The sequence below is a fragment of the Solanum verrucosum genome, unplaced genomic scaffold (assembly GCF_900185275.1).
Source record: "Solanum verrucosum unplaced genomic scaffold, falcon-dt-bn FXZP01000196.1, whole genome shotgun sequence".
Lineage (NCBI taxonomy): Eukaryota > Viridiplantae > Streptophyta > Magnoliopsida > Solanales > Solanaceae > Solanum > Solanum verrucosum.
The window spans coordinates 268,223-292,801 of record NW_026020420.1 but is presented as its reverse complement, the minus strand read 5'-3'; the positions used below and the strand labels follow the sequence as shown (position 1 = coordinate 292,801).

Here is a 24,579-nt window from a genome sequence, read left to right as displayed (position 1 = left end):
ATAATAATAATAATAATAATAAAATAATAATAATAATAATAATAATAATAATAATAATATTAATAATAATAATAATAATAAATAATAATAATAATATTATTATATATAATTATAAATTATTATAATAATAATAATAAATAATAATAATAATAGTAATAGTCATAGTAATAATAATAATAATAATAATAATAATAGTAATAGTAATAGTAATAATAATAATTATAATAATAATAAACATAATAATAATAATTTAATAATAATAATAATAAAAATAATAATAGTAATAGTAATAATAATAATAATAATAATAATAATAATAATAGTAATAGTAATAGTAATAGTAATAGTAATAGTAATAATAATAATAATAATAATAATAATTATTATTATAATTATAATTATTATAATAATAATAATAAGAATATAATAATAATAATAATAATAATAATTCAATATGGGCAATTTGGAAATTGTATAAAAGAATTAAGGGCAAAAAGGTAATATACTTGGTCAACATAAAAGTGCTTTTAAGTTAAAAAAAAAAAAGCTCCCCCCCCTAGCTTTTAGCTTTTGGCTTAAAATAAGTCATTTTTGACTTAAAATAAGTCATTTTGATAATTGTCAAACACTCTAATAAGTCAAAAACTGGCTTTTAAGCCAGTTTGACCAGCTTAAAAGCCCATCCAAACAGGCTCTAAATCACTTTTGAAAAAGTAACATTTTTATGAAGTTACAAACTAAACTTACTATAAAAATTTATTTATATTTTTACCATAAATATGAAAAATCTAAGTATCAAATATAGAAAATCTTTGAAAGTTGATAAGGAAAAATCTTTAAAATTATAAAAATCACTATTGAAAAAGATAGGTAACTGTCGTAACTGTTTTTATTTTGGATAAGGGGTCAATTCTTAATTTAACTGAAGTATAGGGACTTCATAGACAATAATATCAAATATATATGTAAACTGAAAAAGTGTAATATGAGTTTGTCCTTCGGTGATCTATTCGAAGAACTTTGCGAAAAAAAGGAGAAAAACGAGGAAGCGGTGAACAGAAATCAGACGGCACCGGCACCGGCAACGATAGGTGAGTTTCCGATTAGGTTTTTCCGGCGATATATTGTAAGTGTTGATGATTTGTAGCAGAGTTAAAGTTTCGTTGAGACTCAATTTTGTAAAATGGTTGCCCTTGATATGCTGAACTGAACTTATTTGTAAACGTAGAGAAGTTGTAATCGGTTGAAAAATTGAATTTTTTTGTAATGTTGGAGTGATATGAGTTTAAATTTAGCTACATGCATAGTGAATGATTAGTAATTTTGTAGAGATGAATTCGACTTGGTTGGGATTTGGATTGAGTAGTTGTTGAGTTACATGTTTGGAAATGGTAAGAAAAAATTGAATTTTGTTGTTTGTTCTCCTTTTTTTTTGGTTTATATGTTGGAAACATGTTCTCTACCTCAAAGGTACGAGTTTGGGGTAATGTCTACGTACATTTCTACTCTCTAAGATGTATCTCATTGGGATGTGGGCATTTTATAGGATCATAGAGTTGTGGTGGCTATGATAAAATGTGTCATTTTTTTGTTTTGATATCCATGGTGTTTGTGTCCGGGCGAGCTTGTGCATCTCCACTAATTTCACGAAGCACGTGTGAGACCTCTCACTAGTGCAAGTAGAGTCTCGGTAACTTTGTTCACCGAGGCTTGGACTTACGACAAGAAATCACATACTCCCTCCATCCCATTTTATATGAGCTAGTTTGACTTGACAGAAGTTTAAGAAAGAAAGTCTTTTGAAAATTGTGGTCTAAAATAAGTGATAACGTTTGTGTGGTTGTAAATCATTTTATTAAGGGTAAATTGGAAATTTTAAAGTTAAATTGTTACTAAATATAGACATGTGTTATTCTTTTTGGAACTGACTAAAAAGGAATGTGAGTCGTAAAAAATAGGACAGAGGGAGTAGTATTTTTGCCTTCACTTAGAATTGCATGATTAAGTGTGTCTTTTATGTTATAAATACCTTGTGATTCGATGAGAGAATACTTGTCATTAACAAGGTGATAGCAGTGTAGATGATGTTATATTTCCTTTAAGCTGAACTAATACAACAACAACAACATATTAGCCTAATCCCATAGGCTATATCTCTCCCATATAAAGTGCGACAATATTCAGGTACCTACTAACCTTCTACTCTAATTCTTCATCTCCACACCTTCCCATCTAAGTTCATGTTCTCAGAAGTTGAATTTGTATCACAGTTATTTTTCGGCTTTCGTCTACCTCTCCTAATTTATGCTACATCCAACCTCTTGCATCTCCTGGCACATCTACGCACATCCTCTTCACATGCGCACACTATCTTAGTCTCGCTTCCCTCATTTTTCTCGCCTCTAAGGCCACTCCCACCTTACCTCATATAACTTCGTTCTTAATAATGTCTCTCATGTGTATGCCCACACATCCATTTAAGCATCCTTATCTCCGCTACATTTATTTTTTGAACGTGGGCATTCTTAATTGGCCAACACTTTGCCCCATACAATAATGAGCAACACATTCTTCTCACAAAGTACCCCAGATGCAAGCTTCCATTTCACCCACCCCGCTCCAATACAATGTTCAACATCATTATAAATCTCCTTGTCTCCTTTGATTATGGACCCAAGATACTTGAAGCTTCGCCTCTTGGGTATGTTCTGTGCATTATTGATCTCTTGAAGCTTCCTCTCTAAGGTGAACTACTATTCGGAAAGATATCACGTCTACTAGAGATATATGGAAGCTATCTTGTACTGGTAATCTATAGCACCTTCTAATTGAATTGTTCAAATTGTCACAATGAGGTCATGCCTTCAAATAAATACAATTTCTACACCTGTTCAAAAAACAAATAGATAACATTCCTAAATGAAGCTATATTTGGGTTCTTTTAAGCTATAATTTCCTTTTATACCTTGACCACTGCTTGTTAGGGTATGGAAGATTAAGTTTTTGATCAATCAAAAATTTGCGAGCTATTGCATAGGAGCGGGGGTTTTACCCTGTGCGCATCCAAAGGGTAGCGGCTGCAGGTTTCCCTTGTCATCAAAAAAAAAAAAAACAGAAAAAAATAGTTTTTGTTCTTTATTATCCATTTTCTTGGAAGTAAACTTCTTTTATGCATTGTCCCTGAAGGGATGACGTAAAGTTATCTCTATAAACATTTCCGCCCGTGCCTCTTACAGGGAAAGTGAAGCAAAATTTTATTTTAATTTTAACATATTATACGAACTGCGCCTATCATGCATCTGTTGACACTGACAAAAACATGTATGTACTACGTAGACTTAGAATGATAGGCTTCAGTCCCAGCGTTATTTTTCCCTTGCACCCTACCTTTTTTCCTCGTATTTTTCTTCATATTGGAGACTATATGAGTCCTCTCTCTCTGTTACTATTTATTAGTCAGTTGGTTACATGATAGTAATTTGTGAGTTGGATTTTTTTTTAAAAAAATAAGTAGGCAATTAATAAAACTGTGTTTTAAGTGTGAAAAGCCCTTGCCTATCCCAAAACACGTTTAAAGATTCTCTTCATGTCCACCGACCCCTATACCCAAATTTTTAAAAAACATTCTAACTTTTCCCCAACTAACTTATGGTTTAAGTTTTCACATTGGAGAAGTGATTTTACATGCCAATTATTCTAAAACAAGTGTTACATGTCAATTATGACCAAGTTTTTATCCTTTGCTTTAATAAGTCAAAAGTCATTTGGATGTTAACGTTTACGACAGGATGGCATTTAAAAGCTTTACAGCTGACGTAAGTGGATTAGGTTGGAGTTTAAAAAAGGTATATCTAACTACATATGCACAGAAGGATCTTCTCTTTTCACCAGAAGAACATAATGCTCTTGCCTCTCCACATTGTTTTTTCAATGCCTTCACACACACACACACACACACACACACACACACACACATATATTCCTTTCTCTGCAATTCATCCAATATAAACATAGTGGTTTTCCATGCATCTTTTTCCCTAATATCCATCTTTCTCACCCTGTAAATTTTCCGTAGTTCTCCCATGGGTTTCTGTAGAACTCCTCAACAAGAAGTAAAGAAAGGTCCATACGCTACCACATAATGTTTTACTATGGTGAATTCATATGCTATGCTCCTCATCGGAAAACTAACTCGTACACAATGCCTTAGACGTAGTTTATATTCTACAACTGGTCTTGCAGAAAAGGAATAGATTAAATAGCTTGGGATCAAGAGAATGTCATAGCAAATTGCACAGTTTTGCATCTGCTTTGATCAATGTTTTTTGATTGGAGGTTGTAATATCTCATATTTGTTGATCAGACGGTCGTCATATCCTTTAATGGTGAACGTCAAATGTGCTGGAAATGCCGGCGAGACATGATTACATCTACCATGCAATATCGCAGCACTAATTGTAGGAGAGGAGATTGTGGAGGAAAAGTATTCTTCCACAAGTTGATTTTTCTGTTACTTCTCCTTTTCTGTCTCTTCTGTCTCTCTTTTGTCGAACATAGAAAAAATTGAAGTTTCAGATATGGTACTCAATACCATATCTCTAGTACCATGCAGAAAAGGGGAGAAAAGACGTCCGGGCAATATTTCAGCTTCATTGTTACGTCAAGCTAATTGGAGTTTAAACAGTGATGTACAACATCCTAAAATAGAAGGAATTCAAAGAGTACATAATTGCAAGCAAATAATCTTCTTAATTGATCCTAACTGATAATGAATCTCCCTAATTGAGCTTACGATATTTTCACAATATTCTTAACACATAGGGTTACTTGCATTTAGACATTTCTCCTTAACTGTACAACCTGCAGTTTGCTGTGGTTTTGCTTGATGCCATATTGTTGGGTCTTTTATATGTGTAGTACTAGCTTATTGTTTACTATTTATTTTTTGCGGTGCTTTGCTAATTACACCCTAATTATCTAGAAGTTACCTTAACATATCAGGTGCTATCAATTGTTATTTATTTTTGGTAGCAAGAGTTGAATTTTTTCTTTACCTGGCCTTGTCAACAGAAATTGCATCAAGTTTCTGCTGAGCTTTTTAACATTGGAAGATTGAAAAAATGTCTGGTGAGCAGGTTAGGAAAATCACGCGTGAAGATATACAACTGGTAAGCATTGTGCTACAATCATAACATTCGTTTTCTTGTTTCTCGGTATGAATCATTTAATAAGCCCTGAATCAAATGGAAAGAGATAGAGCAGGCACAATTTTCTTTGAGCATATACAGCAAGTTTTTTTTTTTTGGCATAAAAAAAAGAAAGTATTTGATTGAATTGCGTGGATAATTTCATAATCTGTAGATATAATTCTTGCTACTTATAACTCTTTCAGTTACTTCAAGGCAAAAGATACGTCACTCCCGCAAGAATTGTTGCCTAACCCTTTAAAATGTTGGTCAAAATTAACATAATTTAAATCTAGAAAACCGAAAAGTGCCACATAAATTGGGTCAGAGGGAGTGATCTTAACCTCGGCATGTGCATGGTTTAAATTTTGCTACATGCATAGTGAATGATTCGTATAGATGAATCCGACTTGGTTGGGATTTGGATTGAGTAGTTGTTGTGTTACATGTTTGAAAAGAGAAAGAAAAAACTGAATTTTGTAGTTTGTTCTATTTTTTTGTTTATATGTCGGAAACATGTTTTCTACCTCATACAAGGCAGGAGTCTGGGGTAAGGTTTGCGTACATTTCACCCTCCCGAGATGTTTCTCATTGGGATGTGGGCATCTTATAGGATCATAGAGTTATGGTGCTTTCTCTCCTAACAATGAGCTTCTTTGATTTCAGGTGCAAAATCTCATAGAAAGATGTTTACAGCTTTACATGAACCAGAAGGAAACTGTTGATACCCTCTTACATCAGGCAAAGATTCAGCCTAGTTTCACTGAATTTGGTGGGTCCTCTCTTTTTCTATTTTGTTCCTTATATTTTGTTAATAGTATGCTTTTGACTTTTTCAGAGTTTATCTGTACTCTCATTTCTTAAAATTTACTTAATTTGGAAGACAATGAATCTGAGGAAATAAAATAGAAAAACGATCTGTTATGAGAATTATTATGATGGAGTTAATTCCTTATATGGTCGGTCTTCCAAGTAATGGAAATAACCTAACAAAATCACTTTTGTTTTTTTATGATAAAAATCTTTCAACTATTACTTTATTCTTATAAAATCACCCTAGCCTTTTGAACTACTTAACTCACCTAATTTGCTTTGTTGGCATCATGAATTTCATTTTAATGACAAACCCCATTAATTGAACCTACCTAAGACCCAAAATCTGACCAACAAGAACATTAATAGTCTTAATTATACCGTGTTTACATAAAGATACAGTATCTTAATAATCATGTGGATATTTATATATTCTGATGTCTTATTCGTATTAAAAACAAATAAGGTCTAAGACTCCTTATTCTTTCAATTAAAGAAGAAGTTCACTAAAAATCCAACCTCGTCTTGTAACCTTCTTAAATACTATCACCAAATAATTATATTATACAATAAAGAACAATTAGTAATATATGAACCATATGCTGATTAATTTCATGGACAACCTAACAAATGACTGTGCCTTCTGTATCAGTTGATGTTGGCGCCAAACAAATAAAAATAAACACAAAAAAGAAAACTAGCCTCCTTTCTGTCATTTTATACTTCAGGCATGTCAGACAATCAGTAGCCAAATGATTATCCACACAAATGTAGCAGATTGAGTTTTATGATTAATGGACAGGTATTGTAATGATCTTCTGATGTTCGTGGAATACTGGAATTCCATACGATAGAATTTTTTGTTGGGTCAGATTTTGGGTCTTGGGTGGGTTCACGTAACGGGGTTTGTCATTAAAATGGGATTTAAGATTCCAACTAAGCAAAATAGGTGAGTATAATAGAAACTTAAAAGGCTAGGATAGTTTCATAAGAGATAAAGTAATAGTTGAAGGACTTGCTTGTGATAAAAAAAACAAAAGAGACTTTGTTGGGTTAGTTTGATTACTTGGATGACCATTTAAGGAATTAACTCTATTATGATGAATAGTAGGAAGAAAATTATTTGAAGAGGGATTATGGAAGGCATTCCTCCCCCTACTTCTATTCAGAGTAGTATTAGTTGTTGTTATAGAATATAATAGGTGTAAATATTATATCTTCCATATATAGCTAATTTAATTATAGGAGCAGATTCTTAGTTGATTTACTTTGATTAGTTTTCCTTTCATAGAAGCATAGTATTTGTATAAGAATCTTGTCTTGATGAATAGAAAGGAACAAGTCATTCTCCATATAATATAAGTTACATGGTATCAGAGCAACTGTCTAAGCTGGGATTTGGCTTTGCCGGAAGTCACTGTGACTTCGCCGGAAGCTACTGTGGCTTCGGGGAAGTAGTTGAGAGCTCTATCTTTCACCTTTGAATCTGGACACCATTTCTGTGTTAGAGAAATTGATTGTCTAAGTGTACTGAATCCATTTTGTGGCATCTGGGTTCGGATTGAAACTCTAAAATCTGAAGCTTGATTGTCTGCCTTTCTCGAGTGAAGCTGGTGCTTCAAAATTCTGGAAATTCAAGAAGGGTGCTAAGAATATTTGTGGGAGATCTGTTTGTGAACTCAAATCTGAAGCTTGAGTCATTCTGGAGCTGTTTCGATAAGGTTATTTAGTCGGAACTCGAAACTTTCAAACGCAGTATCAAAGAAGACGACCTGTCCATCCTTCTAATTTTTGGGTTGCTGTCCAGAAAATCTGTTGGCTTCTCAGACATTGTTGTTTTTTCCGGTCAACATCCCCTTCGTTTCTGATTATTCGGCCAGATTGGTCTTGGAGCGGTCAGATCTGGTTAGTCATTTTATTTTGGTGATTGTATTGTCTTTTCTTTGGGATTATAGTCTGTTTGGGACTTGTTGGTTTGTCCACCAATTCATTTTGGTACCGTGAGCGTTTTGTTGGGAATATGACTGACTGTAATCAGGGAACTCAAAGGTTTGATAAAATGATTTTGATTTCCTCAAAGGAGTTTGCTGAATTCTCTCGATATCAGAAATTATTGAAGGAATCCACCTCAGTTAATGCCTTTACTAAATCAGATAAAACATGTCTAATCACCTCTTCAAATAAATGGGTGATTGATTCAGGTGCCTCAAATCACATGACCGGTAATTCTAACATTTTTACTAGTTTTCAGTCACACAAAGCTCCCTCTCCGGTTACTGTAGCTGATGGATCAACTTGTAACAGTGATGGATATGGGACTGTTAAACCAACCTCCACTATTACCTTGTCATCAGTATTAAGTCTACCAAAGTTGGCCTTCAATTTGATTTCTGTTAGCAAAGTTACCAGAGACCTTAATTGTTATATTTCGTTCTTTCCGGATCATTGTTTGTTTCGTGATCTTAAGACGAATCAGGTTATTGGTAAAGGACATCTATCTGACGATCTCTATATTTTGGATGAATGGGGGCCTCAGTTTGTTGCCTGCTCTAGTGTTGTGTCTCCATTTGAAGCACATTGTCGATTGGGACATCCATCTCTACCTTTGCTAAAGAAGCTTTGTCCGCAATTCCAAAATATTTCTTCATTAGAATGTGAGTCATGTCGATTTGCAAAAAATCATCGCAGCTCATTAAGTCCAAGGGTTAATAAGCGGGCTGAGTCAGCTTTTGAGTTGGTTCATTCTGATGTTTGGGGACCATGCCCTGTCATTTCCAAAACTGGGCATAAGTATTTTATTACTTTTGTGGATGATTTTTCTCGTATGACTTGGATTTATTTCATGAAGAGTCGCTCAGAAGTGTTTACTCACTTTTGTGCCTTCTATGCTGAAGTCAAAACACAATTCAATGCTTCGATACGTATTCTAAGGAGTGACAATGCTAAAGAATATATGTCAGAATCATTTCAATCATACATGAGACAACACGGTATTCTCCACCAGTCTTCATGTGTTGATACACCCTCTCAAAATGGAGTTGCTGAGAGGAAGAATAGGCATCTACTTGAGACAACTCGAGCACTTTTGTTCCAAATGAAGGTTCCTAAACAGTTTTGGGCAGATGCAGTCTCTACGGCTTGTTTTCTGATTAATCGTATGCCATCCACTATTCTTGCTGGTAATGTGCCTTACAGTGTTCTGTTTCCAAACAAGTCACTATTTCCAGTAGAACCTAAGGTGTTTGGAAGCACTTGTTATGTTCGAGATGTTCGACCATCTGTCACTAAGTTGGATCCAAAGGCATTGAAGTGCGTTTTTTTGGGTTATTCTCGTCTTCAGAAGGGTTATCGATGTTATTCTGCTGAACTTGGCAAATATTTGGTATCAACTGATGTGGTATTTTCAGAGGCCACCTTTTTTTTATGCACCTCCTATTTCTACAAGTCAAGGGGAGGAAGATGAGTGGTTAGTCTATGAGGTCACCCGTGTTTTGACAAAAGAATCAAATATTGTCCCTCCATCTCTCAGATCATCTATTGAGGATCAATCGGATACTGTACCATCAGCTCCTGCACCATCTACGGTAGTAAGACCCCCGGTTGTACAAGTTTACTCGAGGAGGCGAGAAGCCATTGATACATGTTCTGCACCAGTCCCTTTGTCATCAGATCCTCATTCGTCTGATCTTCCAGAAGATCTTGATCTCCCTATTGCTATTCGCAAAGGTACACGTAGTTGCAAATCTCCATACTCCATTGCTAATTTTGTTTCCTATGGTCATTTATCCTCTATGTCTAGATCTTTGATTGTTTCTCTAGACTCTATCGTTGTTCCTAAGACAGTTAAGGAAGCCTTGAGTCACACTGGATGGTATAATGCAATGCTTGAGGAGATACATGCACTAGATGAGAATCACACTTGGGACTTGGTGGATTTACCAAAAGGAAAGAAGGCAGTGGGATGCAAATGGGTCTTTGCGGTCAAAGTTAATCCAGATGGCTCTGTGGCTAGACTTAAGGCTCGACTAGTGGCTAAAGGATATGCTCAGACTTATGGGGTGGATTATTCAGACACATTTTCTCCGGTGGCTAAACTCACTTCTGTTCGCTTATTTATTTCCTTAGCTGCATCTAAGAATTGGCCGTTGCACCAGCTAGATATCAAGAATGCATTTCTTCATGGTGATCTCCAAGAAGAAGTGTATATGGAGCAACCACTTGGATTTGTTGCTCAGGGGGAGTATGGTAAAGTTTGTCACCTAAAGAAATCCTTGTATGGTTTGAAACAAAGCCCTCGTGCTTGGTTTGGCAAATTCAGTGAAGTAGTTCAGGAATTTGGGCTGAAAAAGAGCATGTGTGATCACTCAGTCTTTTATAAACAATCAACAATTGGCATTATTCTTCTTGTGGTATATGTTGATGACATTGTTATTACAGGAAGTGATTATTCGGGGATCTCTTCACTCAAGTCATTCTTGCATACTAAATTCCACACAAAAGATTTGGGACAACTAAAATATTTTTTGGGAGTAGAAGTAACTAGAAGCAAGAAGGGAATCTTTCTATCTCAGAGAAAGTATATCCTTGACCTACTTGTGGAAACTGGAAAGTCCGCAGCCAAACCTTGTAGTACTCCAATGGTCCCTAATGTGCATCTGACCCGTGATGATGGCAGCCCCTTTGATGATCCAGAGAGATATAGGAGGTTAGTAGGGAAACTAAACTATCTCACAGTAACACGTCCAGATATTGCTTTTGCAGTGAGTGTTGTTAGTCAATTCATGTCTGCACCTACAGTCAAACATTGGGAAGCCTTGGAACAGATCTTATGCTACTTGAAAAGATCCCCTGGACTTGGCATTTTATATGGTAACCACGGACATACTCACATTGAGTGCTTTGCTGATGCTGATTGGGCTGGATGTAAAACCAATAGACGATCTACTACTGGTTATTGTGTCTTTGTTGGTGGTAATTTGGTGTCATGGAGAAGTAAGAAACAAGGTGTTGTATCGCGATCCAGTGCAGAATCTGAATATAGAGCTATGGCGCAATCCACATGTGAGATCATGTGGATACATCACATATTGACAGAAATTGGAATGAGACATTCTACACCAGCAAAACTCTGGTGTGATAATCAAGCTGCTCTTCATATTGCCTCAAATCCTGTGTATCACGAAAGAACAAAGCATATCGAGGTAGATTGTCACTTTATTCGTGAGAAGATCCAAGATAACTTGATTTCCACCGGTTATGTAAAGACAGGAGAGCAACTAGCTGATTTGTTCACAAAGGCGTTAAATGGAGCTCGAGTTAATTATCTTTGTGACAAGCTGGGCATGATCAACATCTATGCTCCAGCTTGAGGGGGAGTGTTATAGAATATAATAGGTGTAAATATTATATCTTCCATATATAGCTAATTTAATTATAGGAGCAGATTCTTAGTTGATTTACTTTGATTAGTTTTCCTTTCATAGAAGCATAGTATTTGTATAAGAATCTTGTCTTGATGAATAGAAAGGAACAAGTCATTCTCCATATAATATAAGTTACACAATCAGAAATAAAATATTTAAGCTTATTCTGATGGAGTTGAAAAATGTATGAAATTATTGTTAGTATTTGTTTTAAAATGTGTTTGGCCTGTCTTATCTCGAGTAGTTGATGGTTGTGATCTATGTGCTTCATGTGTCTACGGGGAGTTAATTTGACATCTTGATCTCTTTTCCAGTGTGGCAAAGGCTTGAAGAAGAAAACCATGAGTTTTTCAGGGCTTATTATACGAGGTTGATAGTAAAAGATCAAATTACGAGATTCAATGAGTTGCTTGAGAGACAGGCTGAGTCAATGCGTATGTATGCAACTGAATCCGTTCCTGTGTCTAATGGATCTCAGATTCAACCAGGTAAGATATGAATTCATAGATTCCCTATTGATCTTCTTGGAAATAATTATTATGCCTGTGTTTTTCTTTTCCATCATAAAATTTGTTATAGTTTCCCACTCTTTTCCAATTTTCAGCTTCCTTGCTTTGTATTTTCATACAATAGAATAGGATTTTAGGTTGGATAGTCAAAGAAAGGTTTGAGGGTTTAAAGTGGCAGATCAAAATGTGAATATTAGGGATAGTTATGGGAAGGATTTTTTCAGGAAAAGTGTCCCAGAGGATCTGTCTTTCGGCACTGTGATTGCCTTTTCAACTTGAGATCATTCATACTTGTTGAAGTTGGTGAATATGATAAAATTCTTTTCTTAATTTTGATAAGTAAAATTGAGTAAAAGTTTGAGAGAAATGGAGGAAACAAATGAAGTTTAGGCTTCATCCAAATCATCGACATCGTAGTCTCAAAATCTTCCTTTAGTTTCTAGATGCATGTCAGAAGTGAGATACCCATGGTATGTATGTTATTATTTTAGTTTCCCTTTTTTATTTCGTTTAGATTCAGAGTGAAGGAGTGTACATTGCAACCCTGAAAACAAAAACATCTTATGCATTTGTATACCTGTTATATCGCTTTAAGTTTTGTACGATTTCATCCTATTAAATACTGATAAGGAAAAGTAAGTGATTATGTACTATGACATATTGACAGTAGCACAGAACTCAGCCTCTCAAGCAACAGAGCATGCTGAGCCCAATGTGAAGCTTGCCAACATGCACCCAACTGTTAATGACAATTTACCTCATGTTTACACAAATGATGCTTCGTCAGTCCAATCATATGCGCAAGCTGCTATGGATGTTTCTGCTCATGCAAGAAGCATTGATTTATCACCAAACATGCTATTGCCTCAGCATGCAAACCTGGGAATGATGCAAGGACCAAATGGGGGGATGATCAACTCAGCTGGTTATTCAGGCAATTATGGTGGTGAGGGCATTCTCCAGCAGGCTCGTCCTGGAGTTGGAAATTCATATGTTGAGCCAAGTGTACAACCAGTGATTGAGGATCCCTGGGGTGTTGATACTTCTTCCTTTGGTTTCTTGGGAAAGATTCCTCGAAACTTCAGTTTCTCGGACTTAACAGCTGATTTTCCCAACACTTCTGGTTTGTGCTCCCTTCTCTTCTGGAGTAATATCGTCATCAATTTCACATTGTTATATGTTTTTACTTTCTATTCTATACAGAGATTCTAGAGGGCTACTCTGGATCAGCCTTTCTTGCAACAGATACCAACAACTTTTTGGATCCTCAGGATAGGGGAGAACAAGAAAATCAAGGTTAGTTGTGTGGCATCTGATATTGAGTTCTTTAGCTTAGTATATACCAATACTAATATCCGTCCCAATCTGGCAGCCATTAACGAATTGGATACTATATCAGAAGACGTGAGTTTTGACGATCTTTGCAGTGATTGAATGACTATTCAGATTACCATCTTGCAGAGTTAACCCGTCTATGTAATCTTATCAGGTTTAGGGGTATAGTTTATTTCAAGTCTTCTAACTTAATGTCCATAGCGAAGCAAGTTGTGCTTTAGACTGTTCGCTCTTTCTGTTAAATTGGTTTCTGAACCCATCAACATGGTTTTAGCTTCGTATTGACCTCAACGTTTGCTGGTCCAGTTGCTTGTAAATAGAATTGTGACTTTAAAAGTGCTTTGGTTTCTTTTGGTAGTATTGATTCATGTGGTTAGACTGAGAACACCCGCGCAAGGACGTGGGGTGGAAGGTACGTTCAGCCCCTGATACATTGATATTTCTTGATCCTTGCTTCTAGGGATAATGAGTCGGTTGGCTCTTAGAGTATAGCCTCTCTCAGGGTTAGTGATAAGAGTACACCGGAACACAAACTTCTTACCCCTCCCATTGACTAGCAAGTGTGCCATGATGACCGGCCTTACTTAGCTGCTCTGAATTCTATGGTGTGTTCGGTTTTCTCATGTTCGGTAGATCAAAATTTTTGAATAATATTTTCTCTTGGAAAATTTTCTTACAAATCAAGGAAAATGATTTTAAAAAAAAATTGAAAGTAGGGAAAACGAGTTTACTTCTGATGTTACATATTGATTGTGTCTTTCCACTCTCAGTACACCTCAACTTCACCGTCACCCATAGTTCCATCTCCACCACCCCACTTCAGTGTCACTTTTATAATATTTATTTAGATTATATACAAATACTTTTAGAATAATATTTATCGAACACAAGTAAAAACTTAACTTATTTTTCTAGTTCATATCGAACACAACTAATGTACTCCAACTTGCGATAGATGATACAAAGTTAGCGAAACAAAAAGTCTACTGGTTTTTTGTACAATGCATCATATGAATTGAAACATTGTGTATACCATCCTAATTAATCTATTATATATGTTTTATAAATATTGAGTGCGAATAAATTTTTATCATATACTATTTTTTTCTATGGACCATGTCTTTTTGTATATTTTTATCACTAAACTATAGTTAATATTCCATATTCTTTCCTAATTTAATATGTTAATATTGTATTTGTTGGAAAATACATGTTAGGAGACTTATGGGTTTCTCTTTTTGGAATAACATCTCCAATAACCTCGACTTCAGTTACCCATTATTTTTTTCTCTTTGTAAGCTCTAATCTCATAGTAGTGGAAAACTCGTGTTTCTTTGGACACTCATTATGATTATATTATATGCTGGAGGTAAGAAGATGATCAACTAATATGCTTATGGGTTAATAAAGTATGATTTGATATAAACATCATACACGGATAAATTTTGCCCAACAAGAGGCTGAAAAAACACATATAAATTATTGTTTTTCCACAAATTTTATATCTTAACTATCCATTGTTCTCTTTACCTATTTAAACTATCACTTTTTTTGGTATTAAAACACCTCAATGCTGAGTCGGTCAAATATTATTTCAATCGACAACAGACACGTGTAATCAACTGAACATCGAGGTGTATTTTAACGCAAAGGGAGTGATAGTTAATGTATAAACTCTCGGAAATGTAGCAAATTAGGTAGATAAATTGAAATATGAACTTTGCAAAAATATAATTGTTTAAATATGTTATTACAATTGAACTCTTAATATTTTGTACGAATATTTACACCATTAAGTTAACCTCCAATAGTCCTTTTCCTTTATTTACTTGTATTCAAGCCTGAAATAATTATAAAAAGATGATAATATGGACCCAATATGTAATTTTCAAGATAGTTTTGGGGGTTAAAATGAAACTAAACAAATCTCCTAAGACTTAATTGAAAATTTATAAAATCACCATAATAGCACAATCCAAAGTCTTAAGAAGGTTCCAGTGAGGCTCCATCAACCTGGGCGAAGCTCAAAGGTAAATCACCATCGGAAAACCCCTTTTCCCTTTTAATTTTTTGTTTTATTTTGTGGGTTTTGGTTGTTGGGGGGTGGGGTTGGGCAAAAATTGATTCTTGAACTTGGGATTTAGGTTTGGTTGAAGAAATTTAATCTGTGTTCTTGAATTCATGATTATACTAGATTCTCAATGTTGGAGGTGGTGGGGTTGTACTATACTGGATTCTTGATCTTTTTGAAACAAAAAAATTGAATCTTTTCTGTTAACTGAACATTTGTAAGGTCTTGTAAATGTTGCTGGGTAAATTGAGTTGGGGGGTGCGGGGGGGTGCTACATAAGTACTAAATTTTGAAGTTACTGATGGATATAAATATGAATATTTCATACAGAGAAGGTAATTTGGAATTTTGGATGATGCTTGAGCTTTGACATATGTGATTTTTATACAAGTAGGTATAGTGTATGTCTCTGTGTAGCAATGATAATGGCTATGTATCATGTCCTTGTGTACAACAATGTTGTTAGGTGCTCGCTATTTTTTTAGCCTTGGTATCTTATCATCTTGTTGTTGTTTATGCTTGTTGCTATTACCTTTTCTTTTTCACTGTTCGTTCTGTTCATTCAGCTGAGGGTCTATCGGAACTGCCTCCCTAACATTAGTTACAACAATGAGTTTGCTGCTGTTGTTGTAAAAAGACAGTGAGGACTTTTTTGTTAGTAATGTTATTAATAGTTGCGCATTTGGACCTGTGCCAGATTTGTTTCTATAAGTACTATAGTTCAGTCACAACTACATTAGAAGCACCAAATTGGTGCTGCAAAAGCTTTATGAATCTTTATTCTGAAATTGTCTAGTTTTGGTTCATATTTCTTGCCTACATGATGATGAATCTTGTAAGCAGTTAGGTTCTTAAGTTGACACTTCTTTTAAAATTCTGCAAAGCACCTCAAGGTGGTTAAGCACTTTATAACGGCTTTAGGCATTGCCGTATCAGTCAGAGAGAAAAATATAGTCCAGATATCTATACAGTTTTACCACCTCACTATGCAAATAAGAGATGATTCATTGTTTCATCCTCCTTTCCCGGCTCACATGGTTACATGTTTTTCAAATATCCAGCTTACAAGCTAGTATAGGTGTCCTCTTTCAATCCACATCCAGACAATCATTTCCTAACTTTGTGTGATCTGTTGGTTTTCTCAAAAAAGTATGTTCTGTGCATCCGATTCTTTGACTACTTCTAACCTCAAAGGCAACAACTTTGGCATTAATCTAATAGTTTTTTTTTTTTATGACAACATTAATCTAATAGTTATAGATACTTATATTTGAGCTACAATGAGTGGAAATTAGTAGCTCAATCAAGCTCATCTCGTTTCTTGAAGATGCATCTAGTCCATCCTGAAAATAAAAGGTTGTCAGGACATCTCTCTTACCTATCAGCTATCACCCAACATTTTTAATATAAACTCCGTTGTGCATCTATCCAACCTGGTAGCATATATCTCGTGAATTTTCTGCTTCTATGACTGCTTAACTCTCTACTTAAGTTTTCTCTTCTTCTACTAAACCTGCAAGATGAATTTCTTCCACTGTTGGAAGTAAAAGATTTCATTCTAATTCTCATTTGTGTTGTCAATTATTCTGCCAGTAATGAACAATTTGAAGATACTGTAGTAGCGGCGATGTGTATTTTCCAGTCTATACAAAATCTAGTGTTTTTGTCTGCTTCCTTGATCCACCATGTTCTACATTTTCATGTTTCCCTATTGTGTCCTTTCTTGATGCCAATCTTCTTAGTTTTCCTTTTAGCATTTCATGATAAATCCTATTCGTCAACTTCTTGGACTTTGAATCCAACCAGTTCTTTACTTGGTCTTCAAACCCTTCCTTTCAAAATGCATGTTCTCAAATCTTATAGGTGTCTAGATTATCTATCCAAATCCAGCATTTTTGGTAAGTGATCATACAGAAGTCTCAGTAGTAAGGACTCCCTTGTATTTGCATATTTCTCTTCCCAATTAACTGAGATTAAAATTGTTCGAGCTTGTAAAACTTCCCTATGTTTTCTCCAATCAGACCAAGTGAATCTTCCTCCTGTCAATGGAATCTCTTTCGGATCCATATCCAGAATTAAGTCTGAAAACTCCACTGTATTGAGAAGTTACAGGACTTATTTAATCTTTCTTCCAGAAAATGTGTCTCATTAAGTTACTCCCAAGACACCAGAGTACATTCCATAATCCTTTTGCTGTTGCTAAATCATAGAACAACTTCACCCGTTTATAGTTTGGATTACGTCCATGGACCTTGGAAGTCCCCAAGAGAAGTTGCTAATGCCAAATTCAAGCAAATAGGAAATAAAGTAATCCCCAGCAAGCTTCTCTTGACATGGTTAACCTCCTATCTTGCATATCTACCTTTCTAAAAACATTGGTGCTATGCACTCTGGCTTGTATAGATCATAGGAATTGCATCTATTTTGCAGTCACTTTTCTCTTTCCCATTTTCGGTGAACCTCTCTAATATTACAGCCAAGTCCCTCCCTGTTGTGTCATTTCCCAACTCCGTAATGATTACTTCCGCTACTCATATTTTTGCAACTTTGCTCCATGGGTCAAAAGAGCAGAAATCACTGGAGAGGACAGCTGTGCTGGCGCAATCCGATTCAGCCATCATCATGGTGTTCCAGCACGAATGTGTACACACACGAGCGCACACACATAATACCCTTTAACTACGTTAATTGGGTTGCAGCATGATTAGCACTAAGATGATATATTCGTGTCGCGAGTAATTTGCTGTGCTATCAAAATTATGTGAACTGTGGTTACCTCTTTTTCTAAAGATTCTGGTGAATTGCTTCTGCTTAGGTGAAATTTGCTGTTACTCATCATGGAAAGTTTAATGAAAGAGTATGCTGCTTTTGAAGAGAAAGTAAAGCGTACTATATTCATTGACAGCCTTTCACCTGCAGCTACTGAAGCTGTCGTTAAAGCTTCACTTGATCAATTTGGGAATGTCATTCAGGTCAAGTTTATCCCAAACTACCTTGAACCAAAGAACGTTGGACTATCTGCATTGGTTGAGCTGGAAAATGCAGACCAGGCGAAAACTATAATCTCCGAGATAAGCAGTTCCTCATTTATGATCTGTGGTATGCCAAGGCCTGTCAGGGCACGTGCTGCTGAAGCAGAGATGCTCGATGACCGTCCTATAAAACCTGGTAGGAAGATAGTATGCCGATGGTTGGACTCCAGCGATCCTGATTTTGAGGTCGCCAAGAAGATGAAGCATTTGATTAACAAACATGCAGAAGAAGCCAACTTTTGCCTCAAGGTAAACTTTATTTATTCATTTCAGCGTATAATACTCTCTCGTCACACTTTTACTTGTCCACTGTTCTAAAAATAGACGTCCACTCTCACTTGTCCAGTTTAGAAAATCAAGAGTTAATTTAACACTTAGTTCCTAATTTATCCTTATTATAAACTATAGTCATTGAATTTATTATATTTAAAGGGTGATACTATAAATTTGTCATTCTATTTATTGCTCCTGGAGGGGTGTGCCACTGGACAAGTAAAAATGGGCGGAGGATCTCACATTTAAAGTAAACATGTTTGTTAGAAGTTCATTTTTTCTCTCTGTGTAGCATCAACTAGAGGAGGAGGAAAATCTTGCGAAAAAACAGACAGAGATCTTGAACGCAACTTATAAGAAGTATGAACTCATAGACAGTGTTGTTGGCAACAGAGTCGCTGAACGTCTGTCAGAATGTTACAGAGTGCACGCTGCAAAAGCTGAGCAGCAATAAACTCGTCTGTCCAACGCTTTGCACAAGAAACTAACATAGACCTAAAGATTTTGCTCCCTGGCAATAGATTGACATGTTTTGCTTTTTGTAAAAGATCATATTTCAGGCAGTAGAGAGAGCTCACTCTATAAAAGCTTGTGTAGTGTTTGGTTGATCTTGAATTTATGTTTCAAGTAAACCTGCAAGAGATTACTTAATACTATCTGTTATGGTATTGCTGGAGTGTGAAAGCTAGTGTGTGTGTGTGAAGCGTGTATCCGGTACGGAGTTTTCAATTTTTTCATGTTCGGTTGGAAAATATTTTCGAAAATGATGATCCTAATAAAAGTAGGAAAAACAAGTTTCACAAGCGGCATACAACATTAATTGTGTGCTCCTTTCCTCCAACACACCTCGTTTTCACCCTATCATCGATAAAAAATTACTGAGTTCACGTGAATATGTTTGTTACATGCTATAGTGGCTTCCTTGGTACAATAAACAACATAATGCAAATAAAACAACACAAAAGACAAGTACTTTATAATTAAAGATTTGTAATTGGACTAGCAAACTCAAGTAGCTCTGTATCTCTTTCAAATATAGCTATGTCTTGTTCATCCAACATGACTATAGCTTCAACTCCTCCTCCACTTTGGTTATCCAATAAATAAAGGACAAATTACTTAACTATACTCATTTACTTACCATAATATCCATTTATCCCTACTTATTTCAAAAATTTCAAAAATCCCTTATTTACCTATGTATCCCGTGCACAACGCTATGTATCTCACTATGTGGAATGTATCAAACGCTATGTATCCCGTGCACAACGCTATGTATCCCGTGCACAACGCTATGTATCCCGCTATGTGGAATGTATCAAACCTAATGTATCCCGTGCACAACGCTATGTATCCCGCAAACATCATTTTTAAGAAATTTTTGGTAAATAGAAAACTAGAAGGGATAGGATGTTATTTAGTACTTATAATATGTGGTTCCTATAATTTATGCATAAATAAAACCACTTGTTAAAAGGCCCAGTTCCCATACTCACTCTAATGGGCCTTCCCCAACGAAAGTCCACTTTATAAAGTGGGAAATCAATCAAACTACAACAAAAATAATTATCAATTCCATTTCTATGAAATGGTGTTTTTCCTTTTTCAATTGATTCAATTACTTCTAAGATAATCACATTTTTCTTAGCATGAAGATTTAATTTCCCCTTCCTCATTTCACCTACCAATGTCGAACAATTTACCTCTCTTTCGTTATTTATTTCCATGAAATAGCTAGATGAAATATTTCCACATGCATCGTGTGACAAAGGTGGGTTGAACCTTTCGCGCATGTTTTCTAGTTGATACAAGGAAGATGGTTTAAACGAATTAGAACTATTAACTCTTCTCGTAGCTAAAGCACATTTGTAAAGAAGTGCGCTCACAACTTCAACATGGGTAGGATCTTGTACTTCTGATTCATGCGCGATTTTGACTTTTAGTGCATTTAGTTTATCAACGGGGAACATGAACCTTTTTCCTAAATATGTTGATTCTTCAGACTTGATAGTTGATACTACAGAAGGATCAGTAGATTGTGGGTAAATGGAATCTCCAACAAAGTGAAGAGATATAGTTGCATTAATATCACGAGTCAAAATTCCCCAATTTTTGAAGAAATTGTTTGTGGTGCAACCATCTCCGATCTTGTGTGATAAGCATCCACCAATTGCTATATTCCTCCGCAATCAAAATGGCTTACCTGATCAAAATGTCACGAATCTGAATTAGTCAATAATAAGGAATACTAATAGATGTAAGAATTTCACGGGGTACATCCTATTTGGACATCAATATTTAACTTGTAGCTACTTTCAAAAATATTATTGCACATCTACCTATTCTGGAACAACTTCAGATATCCGGTGTTTGAAGTTAAGCAATCCAAAAAAGATGTTTGCAGTTACATATGACTGAAGTTCAGACATATCTGAATTGTCAAGACAAAAATGGATGAACTTCAACCATATATGCATAAACTTCGAGTAAAAATACCTGAACTTTAGTAAAATTGATAGAATTCAACCATATATGTGGCTAAAGTTCAGACAAAAATAGGTGAACTTCATTCAAATGTGCCCAAACTTTAATTGCATGCATATGAAACTTCATATACCGCATATCTAAAATTGTTCTGAAGTAGATAGATATTGTGAGTGAGACCTAAATGGTGATTCCTAAATTGAATATAGATGGTTAAACAAAACAAAATCAAATTAACTCTCCTTACTTGAGCTGTAGCTAAATTTCCTTCATTCATGTTGGCATAAGGTTGCTCAATAGGAAAAACAACTTGTTCATCATTGGTGTAAGTTTGTCTAAGAATTTGAGACATGGGACAATGTCCATGAACATGTGATAACTCAACTCCCATATCATTACAATCAACATAATTACCATCATCCTTATTCAATCTTCCAGCGTAAGGATAATAATATGAAAGAACTTTTGAAAGTGAGTTTTCAAGAATTTGAGACACATGTGTAGGTTCATAATTACCAATTTTTGGGTAGAAAAATGCCATAGGAATAAACATATGCATAACTTGATCAACAAATGAAAGTTTGTGAGATTTTTTAGTAGGAGAAGTGAGGATAGAAGGTTTGATTATTTTCTTTGAAATCAATGAAACAAGTGATGACACCATTATGCTTTCAAGTCTGGAACAACATCAAGAGCTAGTACAATTTATAGTATCTTAGTTCTCATGTATTTATCAAGAGAGGTGGAGATAGAATTTTTAACTTATAAGTTCTGAAATGTAATTTTTTTTGTTTACTGAATCTGAATAAATTATTTGTACATACTCCCTCCGTTCGAATTTTGTTGTCAAATTTTGTCTTGACACACCTATTAAGAAAATAATGATTGATATACCGAGTTTATCATTTTACCCTTCTTAGTTATTGATAGGGTCGATTTTGTTCTAAAAATCAAGACAGCTTTCTCTCTCTACTGCTCTCTCTCTCCAACGACTCTCTCTCCAAAACCCAACGGATTTCTCTCTCTCTCTCCGTCGACGCCGGCGAAACTGAGAGACACCAGCGCCAGCGCCATCTCGAGCACCAGCGCTGCTCCGACCAGGCAGCAGCTCCGATGGGATTGCTCCGCCCCCTCGTTCTCTTTCTCTTTCTCTTTCCCTCTCCTTCGTTCTTCTTCTCCGTCTCCTCTTTCTCTTCGCCTGTCCGGCAGCCGACGAGGACTACCAGCAACCACCGGACAGCAGCAGCAGCCGACAACAACCCACGACAGCAGCAGCTCCGGTCAACAGCAACCAGCGAGATCCAGCTCTGACTCCGGCGAGCTACCGGCCAAACAACAGCGCACCAGTAGTGCTACTGTTTGTCGCCGGAGACCAACCAGATCTGGCCGGAAAATTGCCCAAAGTCCACCGAAGCCTTCCATCTGCACCGACCAGGTTCTATCTATCCTATCTCTCTTCCCTTTTTTATCTGAATCTATTTTTCTGTGCCCTCTCTTGCAGATTTTGCGTTTTGTTTGCTACTTTGAATCCCTTCTTGTTAGGTGAGTTAATATTGCTGGTAAGTAATTACACTGTACTTTCAATAATTTGAAGAGCATAGGAGTAGATTTTAAGGTTACCGGATAGTGCATTTTGCACTACACTCTGTTTATCTGTATTTTTATTTTTGATTGGCATTTTAGTTCAGATTAGGGCTCCACCTTCTATTTTCGGAGTTGTACTGTCTTATTTTCGAATATATTTTGGATCAGTACTTCAGCCTTTAGTATAGTTGTTGATATCCCATCTTTTTAGATTATACTCCTATTGCAGTAGTAGTAAGTGCTTTCCTGTGTAGATTTTGCATTAGATTCAGTACCTTTCTAGTGGATTTGGTATCTGATGGTGGTATTGAGTCATGTCGTCGGTTGAGGCCAAGGACGAGGGAAAATAGTGGTAAGTGGGTTACGGGTTCCCATAATTTGAGGGTAGGATCATGGAACATAGGTTCATTGACGGGGAAGTCCTTAGAGCTAGTGAAAATTCTCAAGAAGAGAAAGATAAATATAGCTTGTGTCCAAGAGACTAGATGGGTAGGTTCCAAGGCTCGGGAGGTCGACGGGTTTAAGTTGTGGTACTCGGGAGGATCTAGGGATAGAAATGGGGTGGGTATTTTTGTAGACGGGGATTTGAAGGAGCAAGTGGTGGAGGTTAGGAGGATCAATGATAGGTTGATGACGATTAATATAGTCATTGGAGGTTGTACTTTAAGTGTTATTAGTGCTTATGCACCTCAAGTGGGCTTGGACGATGAGGCCAAAAAGCTCTTTTATGAGGAGTTGGATGAGGTAGTTAGAGGTATACCGAGCACCGAGAGAATAGTCATTGGTGGAGATTTTAATGGCCATATCGGGGCAACTTCTAGTGGCTTTGATGATGTTCATGAAGGCTTTGGTTTTAGGGAGAGAAATGGAGGTGGAACTTCGCTTCTGGATTTTGCTAAAGCCTTTGAGTTGGTGATTGTTAACTCATGCTTCCCGAAGAAGGAGAACCACTTGGTTACCTTTCGTAGCTCGATAGCTAAGACTCAGATAGATTACTTACTCCTTAGGAAGGGTGATAGAGGTCTCTGTAAGGATTGCAAGGTTATCCCAAGTGAAAATCTTACTACCCAACACAAGCTTTTGGTGATGGACCTGGAAATTAAGAGGGGTAGGAAGAAGAAGGTTGTTTTTGATCGACCGAGGATTAAATGGGGTGGCTTGACCCCTGCCCTTTTTTGGGAGATGGGCGAGAAGTTGACTGGGATGGGTGCTTGGAGTGGTAGTGAGGATGTGGACACCATGTGGAATAAAGCAGCTAGTTGCATTAGGAAAGTTGCTTCAAAGGTGTTGGGGATATCAAGGGGTAACTTTGGAGGCCATAAAGGAGATTGGTGGTGGAATGAGGAAGTCCAAGGCTTAGTGGAAGCAAAGAAGGCGGCATACACAAAGTGGGTGGAGTGCGTAGATGAGGAAGAGAAGCGGACGCTTAAGGAGGTTTATAAGACAACAAAGACAGAAGCTAAGTTAGCTGTTACGAAGGTTAGGACGGCAGCTTTCGAACGCTTATATGTCGAGCTGGGGGACAAATGTGGGGATAAAAAATTGTATAGGATTGCAAAAGCAAGAGAGATGAAGGCTCGCAACTTGGACCAAGTGAAGTGTATCAAGGACGAGGAAGGCAAAGTATTGGTGGAAGAGACCTCCATCAAACAAAGATGGCAATGATACTTTCACAAACTTTTAAATGAAGAAGGGGACAGAGACACTGTGTTGGGTGATTGGCGCACTCTGAAAGACTTCGGGACTTTGGGTACTGTAGGTGTTTTAGGATAGAGGAGGTAATACGTGCTATTAGTAGGATGAGCAGGGGAAGAGCGACCGGACCCGATGAGATTCCGGTGGAATTTTGGAAGAGCACGGACAAGGCAG

General features: G+C 36.3%; 2 protein-coding genes across 2 annotated transcripts; both read left to right on the top strand.

Moving 5' to 3' along the window:
• The first annotated feature begins 996 nt into the window (after window positions 1-996).
• LOC125841100 (uncharacterized) lies at window positions 997-13,571 on the top strand. Its single transcript, XM_049520110.1, has 7 exons — window positions 997-1,091; window positions 5,071-5,168; window positions 5,853-5,958; window positions 11,737-11,910; window positions 12,599-13,054; window positions 13,135-13,227; window positions 13,304-13,571. Exons 2-7 carry the CDS (start codon window positions 5,121-5,123, stop codon window positions 13,363-13,365), a joined length of 939 nt encoding a protein of 312 aa, XP_049376067.1. The 5' UTR covers window positions 997-1,091; window positions 5,071-5,120; the 3' UTR covers window positions 13,366-13,571.
• Window positions 13,572-15,171: 1,600 nt separating this feature from the next.
• LOC125807008 (uncharacterized) lies at window positions 15,172-19,310 on the top strand. Its single transcript, XM_049486760.1, has 3 exons — window positions 15,172-15,296; window positions 18,153-18,618; window positions 18,935-19,310. The coding sequence occupies exons 2-3, from the start codon at window positions 18,175-18,177 to the stop codon at window positions 19,094-19,096; spliced, it is 606 nt and encodes a 201-aa protein (XP_049342717.1). The 5' UTR covers window positions 15,172-15,296; window positions 18,153-18,174; the 3' UTR covers window positions 19,097-19,310.
• Window positions 19,311-24,579: the final 5,269 nt, after the last annotated feature.